The 16,779-nt window shown below is 39.1% G+C and overlaps 1 protein-coding gene across 2 annotated transcripts in view; it reads left to right on the top strand.

The window, feature by feature from the left end:
- The window catches only part of Herc6 (HECT and RLD domain containing E3 ubiquitin protein ligase family member 6), a 63,206-nt gene that overhangs the window by 20,391 nt on the left and 26,036 nt on the right, over positions 1 to 16,779 (top strand). For both annotated transcript variants that reach the window (XM_038320886.1, XM_038320887.1), the window contains exons 9-13: positions 2,742 to 2,860; positions 3,678 to 3,737; positions 6,569 to 6,662; positions 10,886 to 11,078; positions 14,309 to 14,472. In XM_038320886.1, coding sequence (XP_038176814.1) covers positions 2,742 to 2,860; positions 3,678 to 3,737; positions 6,569 to 6,662; positions 10,886 to 11,078; positions 14,309 to 14,472 — 630 coding nt within the window. The remainder of the gene's footprint in view (positions 1 to 2,741; positions 2,861 to 3,677; positions 3,738 to 6,568; positions 6,663 to 10,885; positions 11,079 to 14,308; positions 14,473 to 16,779) is intronic.

Below are 16,779 nucleotides of genomic sequence, written 5' to 3' on the forward strand. Positions count from 1 at the left end.
AGGCAAGCACTCTCCCCTGAGCGATGCACACCTTTCCCTTAATTTCAGGTTAGGGTTTGAGACGGTCTATTTTTTATGTTTTCATATTTCTCACTAGATTAATGTGTGCCTCTGCTAGAATGGTTTTGAACGTTAGAAGAGTGGGCAACTTAACAAGACCTTGTCTCAAATAATGAACAGAGGGCTTACCTGTTTGGGGATGGCACTACCCACATCAATTATTAATCAAGGAAATGGTCTAGAGATTAAAAAAATCACAGGCAATCTGATAGCATCAATTCAGTTGAGAATCCCTGAGCTTTATGTCAAGTTGACAACAACTATGATAAGCGCAGAACTGAGATGCCAGAGCAGAACTACGGTCTGCTGTGACAGCGAATGGGGGTTTGCTGGTGGTCAGTTATTGCTTGATGACCAAGGCGGATGTGAGCGTGAGAGAAGCAGGCTATGTGTGTAAGGGTGAAGGAAGATGTGCACTAGTGATTGTGGTTGGTCAGCACGCTGTGAAGCTGTCTTCAGTGGCGTTCGCCTTTTGGAAATTGACTTTGGAGTAATTCAGACTTGAACATCTGGAATTTCAGAGTATGATAAGGGAGGCATAAAGGAGCTGTGGGATGGTTATGTAGTGAAGCCTGGGAGCTAAGCGAGCTGAAGAGGACGATGATGATCACAGAGTGCATGAAAAATGCTGGCCTCCGGGCTTCATCTTAAGGAAATGAATCAAGAAAATGTTTTGCAATGGGCAGAAAGACTGTTGCAAATGGAGCAATTCTTTTTTCTTTTCTTTTCTTTTTTTTTTTTTTTTTTTTTTTTTTTTTTTTTTTTTTTTTTGGTTTTTCGAGACAGGGTTTCCCTGTAGTTTCTAGAGCTTGTCCTGGAGCTAGCTCTTGTAGACCAGGCTGGCCTCGAACTCAGAGATCCGCCTGCCTCTGCCTCCCGAGTGCTGGGATTAAAGGCGTGTGCCACCACCGCCCGGCCAATGGAGCAATTCTTAATGATAGTCCAATTGATGCCCTGGAAATAAAGTGGCGCCTTTCAAGTAAGTGCGATTAAGCATCCCTACAATCATTTGGAGGACTCCGCAGACATTGTAGGTTGGTACCCTGACGAGGACTGCTACTGGTATCTAGTGGATAGGGGCTAGGAACAGTAAGGATTAAACATCCCACTAGTGCGGGAGCCCTCACAACAAAGAATCTCTATCCCCAGTGTCAATCATTTCACTTTAGAAAGCTTATCCAGGTCTTGACTAGCTAAAAGGAGGAGAGGAAGGAGTGGAGGTGAGATTGGGAGCTGAGATATTGGAGTAAAAGATGGCATTCATCAACTTTGAAGCTGCCAAGAGTGAGGACAGGAAGCATGGTGAGAAGGGTAGTGGTGAACACACAAGTGACAGGGACCGATGAAGTGTCCAAGAAAGGAGGGGCAGAGGGCACAGTCCGATGTCATGTATACAGAGAAGCTAAGGACTTTGAAGAAAATAAATGACACATAAGTGCCAGTAGGGGGGTGCCACATTGTCCTGAGATCCTTGGATGTAAGAGAAAATAAATCTTGCTTTTGATAAACTACAAACTCACCAGGATTTAGGTCAAGGTAGGGTGTGGAGGTGTGGGTCACTGGCACCTCTGCTTATGTGAACAAGGTCCTGGCTCAGACCCCATTACCAGTACGGGGTGGAGGACTTGAAGCATGGTGGTTACACATATTGTTCAAGAGGATTTTATTTGATTCTTGAAAAACAAAACTGACCAGGTCAGTAGAGCCGGAGGCATACTTTACAACAGAATACTAATGCCACTCCCTGTTCTTCATCTTTTCGTACAAGATCTCAATATGTACCTAGTCTGAGCTGGCACTAGGATCCTCTTACAACAGCCTTCCGAGTGCAGAGATGATAGGCATGTGCCCCTGAGTCCAACCACTTTAATTTTTATTCTTTTAAAAATATATAAAACACATCAAGTGTTTGAGATGATGAGTAGGAGGATTTCAAGTTTCAGGCTAGTCTGGGTTGTATAGTGAGGCTCTATCTGAAATTACATATATGATGTGTATATATGGTACTGGTTACCATTTAAAGCACATTGCCTACAGTATTCTGTGGCATGAATTGCATCCATAATGCCATCAACTATTGTCACTACCTCTCAAACCTTTTAATCACCCCAAACAGACACCTGATATCTATTAAATAATAATTCCTCATTCCCCACCTCCTCAGTCCTAGGCAATTTCTGCTTTTTCTGCAAAGTTGGTATATGGACATCCTTTTTACATGTGGAATCACATAATGCCTTCTGTTTTGATTTGATTTTTTGAACTTAGCATATTTTAGGATATATCCATCTTATATTAGTATATCAATTTTTCAATGCTAAATAATTTTTATTGCATATTATATATTTATCATATTGAAATTGCATTCACCTACTGATTGGCATGTGTTATTTTCATCTTGTGGCCATGTGAATAATGGTAAGATGAATTTTGATCTACAAGCACTGATTTCAGTCTCTGTTTTCAATGTTTCTTGTGTTATTACACTTTTTAAAATTCAGATCAAGCAAAATGGCCCAAGTTAGCAAGCCAAATGTTCAGGCTATCCTGACGTCAAAGCTCAAGTGACCAAACATCTGACAAAGAAGGCAGGACTCATGTGTGCCAGGTGCTTTATTGATTGTTACTCAATACATGTGGCATTTTCCTGGTCATTTTTGCCTTTATTTTCTTCCTTGAAGGATCCTAGGTCTACAAGTGTTCCCATGAAAATTCTGCCAAAAATTAATCAAATCAACCAGTCACAGGTACAGAAGTGGATAGCAGCAAGAAGAAATAAAGAGCGTGAAGAAGCCAAAAGGTGAGCCAGCTTGATGACCTACAGCCACTCCCATGTTTCTCAAATGTTGATCATGTTGTCCTAGCTGTAAGAAAAAAGGTTTGGCTTTGTCATGGCAGGATTTTTATTTTGGGTGTGATTCTCTTTTACTGCTTCTTGGTTGGATCAGCCATTGATGTGCATAGCACTTAGTCTTTTATTTAGTATACAAGAGCTACGAGAGAACATATCCCCACATACCTTTCTAAGGAAGGCAGATGTAGGAATGAATCTTAACAGTAAGCTGCATTGTCTGCAGGTTTTCACAGCTGACTCACTAGTATTTAATAATTTAGGCCTTCAGTGTGGTGGATTTTATTCATATGTCTAGAAAAATCAACTATGAAGCATTTTAGTGAGACTAAGTAGAAATCACCACAAGTAATATATTCATAACTGGATATTAATAATGAATGTGGAGCTCTATTTTTTATTCAGACATAACATAAAGGAGGCTTTAAGAGTATCTAGCCTGCAGTGTCCAGGCCACATGAATCCTAGGCTGGCTATAAGTACCACACAGCACATGTGTATATGACAGCAGTTCTCCGCCTTCCTAATGCTGCAACCCTTTAATACAGTTCCTCATAATGTAGTGACTCACAGCCATAAAATTATTTTCTTTGCAACAGCATAATTGTAATTTTGCTATTGTTGTGAATCATAATGGAAATATCTGAATAATTCCGATGGTCATGATCCACAGGTTGAGAACCAGGTATATGATAATGTTACCTCACAATTTCAGAAGATTGGACACTGTCCAGTTGTGACTTTGCCTTTTTTATTATATTTACAGAGAAATCGGTACTATATTTTCATCTTCTGCTTGTTTGACTGCAAGCTTTTTGAAGAAAAGGTAAAACTTCAATGGGAATTACCTTAATTTAAAATACTGGGGGTATTTAAAATGAAAATTTTAGTACCAGGTTGAGTGTGAATTTTGTCAGCACACAGAGTCCAACATAGAGAATTCTCTGGTTGACAAAGGGTTCTTTCGTTTTATAAACTGACTCCTCCATGGTTTTCCTTTGTTGTCTTATTGGAGGGAATGGTGTTTTATTCATGCTATTATATCTACAGATAATCAGCTATGCCTGATATTTCTTTACTGTTTACAAACTAAAAGTTCGTTTTACAGTTCCGGCTGAGTCGAATCAATAAAGAAATGAGACCTTGTTCATTTTGTTTTCCACATATCGCAAAAGTTTAATTTCTCTCTCATTTGGTTTAATAGTAGGTCTGATTCTGAGAGTTGGTTAGTTAGTCAATTTGTTTTGGAATTTTAGGACAGACTTAGTAGTCCATGTAGTACTCTTGTAATCCAGCTAATCTTGATCTTGTGTGTAGGTGAGGAGAATCCTGAATATCTGATCCTCCTGCCCCCACCTCCCAAGTGCTGACATTACCGAATAGCATGGCTAATTATTTAAGGGTAGTTGTAATGAATACCTGCCATCCTATACTCACTCTGCCATCTCTTTCCCATTTGCCCCTTCTAGTTTGGAAGGGAAAGACTCTCTGGCACATGATGTTCCCTTCCTTTATGCTAGCCTCAGACTCCCCTATTGCATGAAGGCGAATCTTCCATGCGAATAGTTCAGGAGTTAAGATCATACAAACTCAAAATATGCAAAATCCGTACATTGATTATTTCCAGCTGAAATCACCTAAGGCATGATGTAACAGATTTTTCTTTGGGCTGCCAGCTCACAGAAGACAACGTGGAGGTTTATTAATTATGAAAGTTTGACCTAGAGCTTAGTCTTGTCCCACTAGCTCTTAGAATTTAAATTAACCCACTATATTAATCTATGTTTTACCCCATGGCTTTTTACCCCTCTTCCATCTTGCGCCTCCTGTTTCCTCTCCATTTCCTCTGGCATCTCTCTCATGCACCTAAATTCTTCCTCCTACTTCCTCTCTCTGCTGGAAGTCCCGCCTATACTTCCTACCTAGCTATTGGCTGTTCAGCTTTTTATTACGGCAATCACAGAAATATACCTGTGTACAAATACCCCACAACAGTGTGACAACTACTGAACAGATTATCTGACCTATTTCTTTCTACATGCAGCAAGCAATCAACATTTAAGGGCCAAGGGAAAGGTGTCACCCTATATCAAAGTAAGAAAGTCGAATGGTAAGGGGAGTTGTAAGGAACACATATGGATACTCAGTGGAGTAACCCTCATATACGTATGTGTATGTGCACACTCGCACGCACACACGCACTTGCACACACACACACACACACACACACACACACACATGCACACTCTTCCTCCAGTCATATCCTTAAGAGTTACTGCCTAAGTCTACCCACCCATTCATCTTATCATTCCTTCAAAAACACATTGTTTTTGGTTTAAAAGTATAGAGCACCATGCTTTAGTCATTTCTTCAGACTTACCTTGTCCCTATGTACATGTAATTGTAATATAACTTGTATTGTTTCTCTTGATAATCTTCCTCATACTAATTGATATTTTAGACCTACCCAAAGAGTTCCCAGGGCCAAGAGCAAGGCAGAAGTGTCCTCTTCCTCTTCTACAATACCGTCTTTTTAGAGAAGAAACATATCCATGACTACTTTCTGGGAATTTTAAACTTCTAGGCAAAGATTGCAAAGGAGAAAGAATTTTGGAGAGAAATTTACAGCTAGAGCTTGTATAAGCATTCTAATATCAATAATGATAGTTAATTCAGCAAGCACAAACTATTTTATTATTTTTTAAGCTGTTAGACTTGCTGGATACTGGTCTTGAAATGTGACCCAGTCAAGCTGCTAACTAGACAAGATTTGGGCATTATTTCAGTGTAGAAAGGGGTGGGGTTGAGAAGACTTGAGTAAGAATCCTGGGCTGGTGGAAATAGCAAGGGCAGGGCTTTGAGGTAGGAGATTCAGAGACTCCCAATGCACAAGCTGTGTGTTAATGTTTTCTGTTAATGAGTTAATGCGTCTTTCAAAAAGTTTCTAAAATGAACTATCAAACCTCTGTGCTGACAAGGCACAATAAAACCACTATTATTGCATCATTCCACCTCTAATGTAACCATGGAAATATAAAGCTTAAGTAGAAATTGTGGCTAGACATAACGGTGCACACCTGTAATCCTAGCACTTAGAAGCTGAGGTGGGAAGATCACAAGTTCAAGACCAGCCTGGTCAGAGTGAGACTTTGTTTCAAAAAGTAATAAATAAATGTGTAAATAAGCAAGGAAACAAACAAACAGAAATAACCATATATGGAGAAGAGGCAATTCAGTCTGTGGAATAAACTGACAGTCTGAGTTGATGGCTTCTTGGATTTAGAATATAGCACCTTGCTAGGGCTCAAGTTGTAACTTTGTGTATATGTTGTACCATATGGAAGGCCCTCGGTCCAATATTGAGCCCTGTGCTCAATCCTGGAACCATAAAATAGAATAAATGAAAATGACATAAAACAAAATCCTGCTGAAATTGCAGCCCATACTTGATGTTATTGACACAGAAATAACAAGCTGTTGTTTTCCTCCCTTTTAACAAGAGCACATTGAACAATTTTCGTGTCACTCTAGTCTGTCATTTTGAAAAGAGGAAAGCTTTAAATAAATATTTTGTTCATGGTAAGATAAAAACCAAATAATATCATGCTCTTCTTTTTTCATCTGTTTATGTGTTTTCAACATTTATCGTGTTTACAGAGATGCTGGAGAGGAGAATTTCATTGACGTGGACTTAAACATGGCAAGGGATGTCTTCAAGAAGTTATCAGAAGTGCCTTGGATTTCTTCCTTGGTAATAGCCACTATTTATTTGACTTACTTGAGAAACAGCATAATCACACCTTTTTTATAGGAATAATATAATAGCAGCTTAGTTTTGGTAGGAGGTAGGTGAACGAGACTGAACAGGGGGCTAGACTCCTTTATGAAGGTACTATAATCCAGACATTGTGATAGGTGGTGGCATTTATTTCTTTTTAAACCGCTAAATGCACAATGGACTTAGTCTTTTTGTTTTCAGTATGAGGAAAGCAATAGTCAGACATAAAGCATCTATCTACCAATGCACATGAAAAGAACTGTGGTTTAGGAAGCAGGAGACCCTCTGGTGAGTGGTTTTAAAAGACCAATGTCTGTTTTGAGATGAATCTTGGGCGTATTTCTGGTGAATCACTGCTACCGATTCATCCCGTCCCTTCTTTGGGTAATGTTTTCTTGACCTATGATTTTAAGTTTGTCTTTAAAGTCTGTGGTTCTGGACTGTGTAGAAAGGAAACTACAAGTTTATGTTGTGATTACAGGAAGCTGCAAATTAACAATAGACATCTATCAAGATGTCTTGGCACATTGGGATTGTCACAACATAGTATAGTATGGGTGTCTTATAAACAACATAGTATAGTATGGGTGTCTTATAGCTTTGGAGCTGGGATATTTGGAAGATCTAAGATTAAGATGCCACCATAACCAGTATCTGATAAGGGGGAAATTGATAAAAGACTGTGTCTTCATTGTGTTTTCATGTAGTAGAAAGAAAGGGCTAGGGGTTTTACTTAAAGGACCACTAATCCCATTGATGAGGACTCTATTTTTATGACCAAATCATCAGCAAAAATTTTTGTCTTAATTTTTCACTGCATTGAAGGATAGGATTTCAACATATGGACTTTGGGGAGACACAGACAGTATGTTGAAAGGAAGACAGGCTGTATTCACTTGCACTGAAAGCGAAGGACAGCTTATGTACTAACTTACTAGGGTAAAGAAAGGGAGAGAGAGGACATCTATGGGCAGAACAAATGGGTTTCTACATAGACAGATAGAAAAAAATGTTCACCTGTGATGTTCCTTATACAGTTCTTTATTCAGGTGTATGTGGTCTGAACGCTTAGATTCCTTCTTAGTAACAGAGCTACCTCAAAGGGGTTTATCACAGCTTTGCTCCCAGGAGTCTCTAATTGAATCAGATGTAAGAGGAGCTCCAAAATGACTGTTTTTGCTGAAGCTATATCTCAGTTGACCTCCGTTTAAAGTAATCTTCAGTAATAGTGCACTTGTTTATATGAGTCATAATTTAGTCCTCATTACCATACACTCATATATACATATGGTTATTTCCCATGCCATTTAAAGGGATCCAAGCACATTCTACATTTGGAAGAGAATGAGGGACCTTTAGGTTGCTATGTAATAAATATTATATTTACATTTTCAAAATAAAGGATAGTAGATATTCAGTACATTTGGGCCAAAAATTTATTTAGATGATGGGGGGGGGAATAGCTCCGGGTGCTCTTCTCCATGTATTTCTGAGAAGTGTTTGCATCATGGGAAGTTCATGGAAGGGGGTTCTTAATGAAATCCCTTGGGAAATAATGCTGCACATTGTTGTGAATTATCATGCACATTATTAAATCCAAGACTCCTTGATGTCATATACAGAAAGAAGTCTAACTTTATTATTTACTTTTCTTGGAGTTATTGACATTGTGATGAGTTTTCTATTTAACACCTACTAGCAATCCACAGAAATTATCATTGATTTGCTCCCCAGAACCCATTAAAAACAGGACACACCTGTAATTATAGCAGTCCAGAAGTAGAGTCAGGAAATTCAAAGAATTTAAGCTCATTGTCAGCCTTGTAACAAGTGTGAGGCTAGTCTGCAGTACATGAGATCCTGTCTTCAAAATAAAATAAACTCAATTATTTAAAATTAAAGAATTCTGTTAGACCTGAAAAGAACAAACTGTAAGAGGGTTAAATGTAATAAAATAACATGGAGAATTTCACACTTCAATGCTGCATATATTATCTCCTTTAGCTCTATGTCATCTACAGGCATACAGTATAGTAAATAAAGCAAGGATCCACTCGATGGGCAATTTTAATGCTAGCTGCTCTGGCAGACAACTTCTGAATCTCAAGGATCTAATATGATAAAGATTTAATCCTCTCACTAAAGTCCAATGAGGGATGGAGGAGACTTTCTCATAGTTTTTTTCCTTTGCTTGGGCTCCATTCCAGTGTCTCAAGACTCTAAGACTATACTGTAGAAGGAGCAGAGGGCTGCATTCCCGCCCAGCTCCCACACAGCTAACTTTATATCCAAAATAACAACACACAAATTGCATTCTTTTAAACACTGCCTGGCCCATTAGTTTCAGCCTCTTATTGGCTAATTCTCATATCTTGCTTTAACTCATATTTAGTAATCTGCGTAGCACCACAAGGTGGTGTCTTACTGGGAAGGATTTTAACCTGCATCCATCTCGGAGAGGAGAGCTATGGCATCTGCCTGAGGCGTCTGCCTGACTCTGCTTTCTTTCTCCCACAATTCTGTTCTGTCTACTCCGCCTACCTAATTTTCTGTCCTATTAAAGGGCCAAGGCAGTTTTCTTTATTAACCAATGAAAGTAACACATAGATAGAGGACCCTCCTCCATCACTATACAATCTTTCATTGGCTCTCCTGAGTTTGGTCACATGAGAGGCCATAGAGGCCATAACGGAAAGGGTGGCATATCACCTTCACATTCAGAAGTTAGGACTTGGTCACAAGGCTCCGCTCAGCTCCAGGGGACACTGAGAAATGCCATCTGACGGAACACTAGAAGGAAAATGAAAGAAGATAGGATGAAACGTTTTTCTTCAAGGCTGATTTGGGGCCAGATAGATGGGTATTTGAGCTATCTTTTTTTTTTTAGACATAAAGCTTTATTAAAGGAGAGAGGGAGAGGGGGAGAGAGAGAGAGGGAGAGGGAGAGGGAGAGGGAGGGAGAGAGAGAGAGAGAGAGAGAGAGAGAGAGAGAGAGAGAGAGAGAGGAGGGAGAGAGAGAGGGGGGAGAGGGGGAGAGAGAGAGAGAAGCAGAGAAGTGGGGAGAAAGGGAGAAGCGAAGCTGCCTCTCTGAGAGGAAGATGGAAAAGAGCGTATTTGAGCTATCTTAAATTGAGTGGCTTTCTCTCTCTATTGTCTTTTAATTGAGTCTCCTCCTCTTCATCTGTACTGGGGGAAGGTTAGAAAAAAAAAGCAAAAACTACTTCACATAATTATTAGAATAATTCACACGTGATCTCTTGACATGTGATCCATACTCAATAAATGTTTACACAAATATAAAGACTACCATATAGACAGTCATAGTGGCCCATGCCTGTAATCCTAGTGCTTGAGAGGCGAGGCAAAGATGCTTAAGGGCTCAAGAGTTCCAGGTCACCCTGAATTACACAGAAAGACTCCTTACTTTTCCAAATAAAATTTATTTTCCAAAATAAAATACAAACCACCACCATCAAACCTCCAATTATTCCTACTGTTATTTTTTATATATGTTGTATCTTAAAAGTCTATCCCAGAGTAAAATAAGTATCAATTCAGAGCTACATAGACTGTGAAAAAAAAAAAGGACAAAAGTGGGTTTTGTATGTGTCTGTGTGTGAGGGAGGGTAACAGCCTTTTCTTCCCATTTCTTCTTTTCTCTTTCTGAGACATGGTTGCCGTATCACAGATGGGCCTCTATCTTTTTGGGGTGGCCTTGAACGTTTGATCCATTTTCCCATCTCTGAGTGTTGCACACCCATACCTGGTTTATATGGTGCTATGAGTCAAAACCAGGGCTTAAGACACAGTAGGCAAGCCCTCGCTCAACTTGGGTTTTAATTTGTGAGCTCAAGCAATCCCCCACCTCAGCCTTCTGAGTAATGGACTCCACCTGTGTGCCCCCGCGATTAGCTTACAGAATTGTTTCTGGGGGCCTTTGCATTCATGTCAAACCAACTATTTACTGTGTACATCCATTTCTGTGTGATTTCACTTTATTTCCTTCAAGTACCCTAAAATGAAATGGGAAGCAGGTTCAAATGAGTTCTACCTCAAAGGTACATGGAATGTGACTTACATGAACTTCCTAACTGGAAGACAACTGAGTAAAACCTGCAGTCATAACTTGTATTCGCTCGTAATAATGTGTCTTGTATAACTCCAGCCTTGTTCCTTGCCCCCCCTTTTGTCCACAGATAATCACATGTCTTCGGGATAAGATTATCAAAGATCTTCCATACAATTCTTCACATCAAGATGCCCTATTGGTCTTTCTTTTGCTCCCGGAATGTCCCATGATGCAGGATCCTAGGAACTTTTGGGAGAGCCTGACGGTTGAATTTGCAAAGGCTATTTATAAAATGAATACAGAATCATTTGAATTCTTGAGTAAGTTTTATATCATTCTACAAATATATTCAGTAGAATCACATTTGAAGTAGAAATTGTAGCAAACATTGGATACATTTCATAATACCTATTCGAGTACATGGTATGTGAAGTTTTGCGAAGATCAACCAAAAGCCACCACTCTCACCACAGAGCAAGTGTTGTTCTCCCATGTGGCTAGGACTTTAGCATTAGAGTTCGTTAATCATACAGTGTCTAAACATGGTAAATCAGACTACAATTTTTGCTCACTTTTTAAAAACTTCAAACATTTAATAAAGAGTGATAAGAAGCAAGGTTAAACTTATCACTGTTATTCAAAATCATGGTATTTTCATAATTTTGAGTGAATGTTGAAGGTTTGATGCTTAAAAAATACAAAAGTTTATATGCGTGAACTATAAATGATCCTAGAAGCATCTTAGAAAAAGGTTACAGACTCTAAGTTCTGTGTGTGAACATCAAAACTCCCTGTTTTGGTCCTTGGGAAGATGGCTAAGTGGGTGAGTGCACACGTTCCAATCCTCAGCCCCCACAGGAAAAGCTGGCATGGCTGCAGGTACCTGTAACCCCAGGGCTGTGAGGAACAGAGAAAGGAGAAGAGCTGAGGCTTGTGGGCAACTAGACCAGCTCCAGATTCAGGGAAAGAACCTCTCTCAAAGGAATAGGTGTAGAATGATTAATCAAGACACTGGACCTCCTGCTCTGCCCTCTGTGCTGGTGCATGTGCGCATGCGTGTTCACACGCACTTTTATAACAACCCTCTCTCAAGAGAGAGACCAGGTGTTGCTTAAGGACTATGCCAAACCAATTTTTAAAGTTTCCATCACCTTCACGTTGCCAGTGCTATCCGGTGCTTCCATTCTTCTGCTGCTATAGTAGCGAGGACGTGTATTCCTTGGATGGACATAAACTTAGACATGCAAGAAAAAGGCAAATGCCAAGCACAGTTACAGAATTAAATTATTAAATGGTATGTGCATTTGTATTGATTGAATGAGCAGTGTATTTTTAATTAAATATATAAATAAATATAAATTATATATGTTATATATATAAATAATATTTGTGTGTGTACACTTTAAGTAAATTTATGTGCATCATACGTGTACCAGAGCTGGTGGAGGCATGGAGAAAATATTGGATGCCCTGGAAGTGGAGTTACAAACAGTTGTGAACCATCGTGTGGCTGCTGGGAACTGAACCTGGGTTCAGTTGCCTCTTAACCATGGAGTCATCTCTCTAGCTCCAGCATTTGTGTTTTTTTTTTTTTCAAGAGATTTTTCTGGGTGCGGGAGTGAACATTTGTAATTCCAGCATTTGGGAGGTAGAGGAAGAAGACCAGGAAGGAGTTCAGGACAGCCTTGGCTAAACAGTGAAGCCTGGGTTATATGAAACATTGTCTCAAAAAAATGCTTTTCTTTTCTAGATCTAGGAGGTACATTTCAAAAGGCCTGTCTCACTCTTAAATTAAAAAAAAAGTTCCCAAGTTCCCACCATAATTTTTGAATGTTTGTCTGTCTGTCTGTCTGTCTGTCTGTATGTATGTATGTATGTAGCTGGGGACTAAACCTGGCACTTTGCGTATGTTACTGAGCTATTTTCCCAATCATTCGTACTACCATTTTATTTATTTTTAAAGATTTCGTTATTGTTTTTATTGAGCTATACATTTTTCTCCACTCCCCTCCCTAATAGTAATTTTACATATTTGTGGAATACAGTATGACATTTTTATATTCGATTTTTTTATGTGCCCAAGTGCTTTGTCTACATGTATCTCTGTGCTCCACATTTATGCCTGTGGCCAAGGAAGCCAGAAGACAATGTTGGATCCCCTAGAACTAGAGTTAGAGGTGGTTGTGAGTCGCCATGTGGGTGCTGCAAATCAAACTCAGTCATCCATAAGAGTAGCTAGTACTCTTAACTGCTGAGCCATCTCTTCAGGCCCAGTATGATATTTTTACAGTAACTGACATATATATTACCTCAAACATTTATTGTTTCTTTATGTTGGGAACATTTGAATTTTTCTCTACTGGCTGTTTTTAAACAATTTATTATTATTATTATTATTATTATTATTATTATTAGCCTTACGATGTTGGGATGTTGGGAGTCCTTCCAACAGCCCACTTGTACCAGTCAGTTATCCTCCTTTCCATGGTCACTGTTCCTTTTACCTTTATGAGATCAACGTTTTTAGTATACACTCAGGAAAACATCCCATGTTCCTGGATTATTTAACAAGTTCTTGAGTTTACCCATGTTTCTAAAATGTCAGAATTTCTTTCCTATTATAATTTTTATTTTTACATCTTTAACCCATATGGTTTATGGAGGTTAGATTTTATTTCTTTCTGACAAGTTTTCAATTTCCCCTTTACCCTTGTTAAGTGATAAGTTTTATTTTCGGAATATGCAGTGTGCTAAATGTCTTGTGTACTCGAGTCCATGGTCTGCATGGTAAGCATCTCAGTAATATCATTTAATTGTATTAGCTTGGTAATTTATTTTAACATTTTTGGTTGTTTTCTTTTTTTGAGATTGGAGTCTCTTGTAACCCAGGATGGCCATCTTCCTGCCAATGCCTTCTGAGAACTTGGATTTTAATAATTACTTAAGTTATTGTCTGAGAACTCTTATTTAAAAGTACCAAAATCCAGTTTAATCTCAGTAATGTGAAAAGTGAGGTATCTGCTGTTTAAAGTAAGTGTATATGTATGCTACAGTTCCTTATGAAATCTGAAAACAGGCATAATGTCAATAATATTGATTGTATAGTCATCTGAATAGTTTTAGATTTTTGCAGCTGTTTGACAAAATTGCTAGTTTGAATGTAAAGAAATCTACACTAAAATGATGAGGGGAGAAGCCTGGCAGAAAGTTCAAGGCCAGCCTGGGCTACATAACAATACCCTATCTCAGAAACATCAGGTCAAATAAAATCAATAAACACAAAGAAAACCATAGTCAACCAACTAATCATGAGTTATTAACAAGGTTATTCAAATCCTGAGTTTGAGTTCTTTAATTTTAATGATTTTTTTTTTCAGAATAAAGCTTTTGCCTATATCTGTTTAGTAGTGTGTTGTCTGTGATAATATCCATAGAGGAGTTTTCTTATGGTTATGATGGTAGATATGTCATAAATAACCCAACAAAAACTTCAGGATTTAAGGGCTGAGAGGAGGAACAAATTTATCATATTTGATTTTTACACCCTCAGAAAAGTGCTGGAAATCTTTGGAAGTTTCTTCTCTGAGTGCACTGGTCCAGATGCTAAAGACCACTATCATCATCGTCATCTCTCAGCTGCGGAATCCAGGTTTAATGATGCAGAATCAACGTAGTCTCAAAGTTCTTTTAGAAGTGATGAAACGTGTGCATAAGGTAAGGGTCCTCTAAAGGAATGCATACACCAATTTATTAAATAATAATTCTGTAGGTCTAAGACAGTTAAACACCTTAAAATATATTTTTTAAAGATTTATAATGTATAGTGTTCTGCCTGCATATATGCCTGTAGGTCAGAAGAGGGTACTAGATCTCATTACAGATATTTGTGAGTCACCATGTGGTTGCTGGGAATCAAACTCAGGACCTCTGGAGGAGCAGCTCATTTTAACTTCTGAGCTATCTCTCCAGCCCATGCTTTAAAAATATTTTAAATTAGGAGAGAATTATATCATTTTCCCCTTCCCTTTCTTCCCTGCAACCTGTAGCACAAATTCTAGAATTGGTATTAATAATAAATACCCAGCCGGGCGGTGGTGGCGCACGCCTTTAATCCCAGCACTCGGGAAGCAGAGGCAGGTGGATCTCTGTGAGTTCGAGGCCAGCCTGGTCTACAAGAGCTAGTTCCAGGACAGGCTCTAAAGAAGCTACAGAGAAACCCTGTCTCGAAAAACCAAAAAAAAATAATAAATACCCAGAGTCAGATATAGGGGTTAATGCTGAAGATCAGAGAAACAAGGTGTTCAGCCACTAGTGTGGCTCACACCTCTACCAATGCTCACACCAAAGGGGCAATCCTGTCCTCAGACTGCACTGCTCCTCAGACTGCATCGAGCTTCTGTCGCCTCCTGTTTTATATTCTTCTCTGCCCAGCCATATCACTCCTGTCTCCACCTCCCTAGTGCTAAAATTAAAGGTGTGTGACTCCTTAATACTGGAATTAAAGGTATGTGACACCACTGCCTGGCCTCTAGTGTCTAGCTCTGCATTCTGATCTTCAGGCAAGCTTTATTTGTTAAAATAAAATAAAATATCACTAGAGCAACCCCTCCTATGTCTCCCCACATCTCTCCCTCTCAAATTCATGGACTCTTTAATTATTTTTGTTACATATGTGTAGAAATGCATATATGTATGAAGTCAACATGTTGAGTTCATTTTATGCTGCATCTATGGACACGATTCCAGGGCTAGCCATTTAGTGTTAGATACCCAATTAGGGGTATCATCCCTGAAGATGACTAACTCTCCCTCTCAGCAGTTATTGGGCTGACTGTGGTCCTTTGTGTAGGGAGGAGCACTGTGACATTTCCACCTTCCACAATAGCATATCTATCAGTACTGTCATTGCTCAGAGATCATTTAGGCAACCTTATTATTGAGGCATCATGGGTGCAGCTTTCCCATCATTTCTAGGAAACACAACCATACAACAAGGCTTCCTGCTCCTCTATCTGTTATAGTCTCTCCACCCCCTCTTTCACAGTGTTCTATGAAACTCAGATATAGGTATCGTAGATGTATCCATTGCGTCTGAACAACACAAGATCAGTTGTTCTCTGAACTTTGATAAGTTGTAGTTTGCTGTAGCTGTAATGAACCACATCTGCTACAAAGAGAAGCATCCCTGATGAGGGGTAAGAGCTACAATTATAGTGGCTATAAGAATAGGTATTTAGAATGCTTTGGGGAATAATATTGGTTTAGTAAAGTTGTAGTTGTAGGTTGTCCTTTAAGATCCTGACCTCGCTCTCCCTGGATAGTAGTTTAGGTTTCCAGTACCCGGCATGATTTCCCTCCTGTTGAATGGGCCTTAAGTTCAATTTGTTAGCTGCTGGTTACTACCAAGGTTTCTGTACTATAGAGATATTTTGCCATATTTGGCACTGCCATGAATCATAAGCATCACAGCTGGGTAAGTCTTGGTTGCCTCCCTCCCTTGGCATCTTTCAAAAATATGTTCTGAGACTAAAACCTAGACTCCCTGGAGGAGGCTTTCAGGTCAGATCCATATCTAATGTTGTTAGTCCTTTTTCTGAAGTGCGTTGTGTTTTCAGCCTCTGGAAAGTAATCAAAGGCAGCAGCAATATCCTATAATGTTTTGGGAGTCTCTTCAACTGCCCTGACCAATAACTCTAAAAAAGATTTCTTAAATATGGTACTGGAGTTCTTGTTAGATAGCCTGTGGTCTTTATGGGGAGCAATGTCATCTCAAGTGGCATAAATTCATTATATGTGTGTCTGTGTTGTGTATATGTGTATGTATGTATGTACACACACATAAATATAAATATGCAATTTTAGGTTAGTATAAAATAAAATGATTCTTATGGCTTTTTTCAAACATCCTTAATGTCATTTTCACCTGCTCTCTGACTTCCTTTCTGCACTGACCCCTCCACTGCTCCCCAGTTGTAGTCTCCCTAATTTTCCCACTTCCCCGTTCATATCACTTGTATCCTA

The sequence above is a fragment of the Arvicola amphibius genome, chromosome 2, assembly GCF_903992535.2.
Source record: "Arvicola amphibius chromosome 2, mArvAmp1.2, whole genome shotgun sequence".
NCBI lineage: Eukaryota > Metazoa > Chordata > Mammalia > Rodentia > Cricetidae > Arvicola > Arvicola amphibius.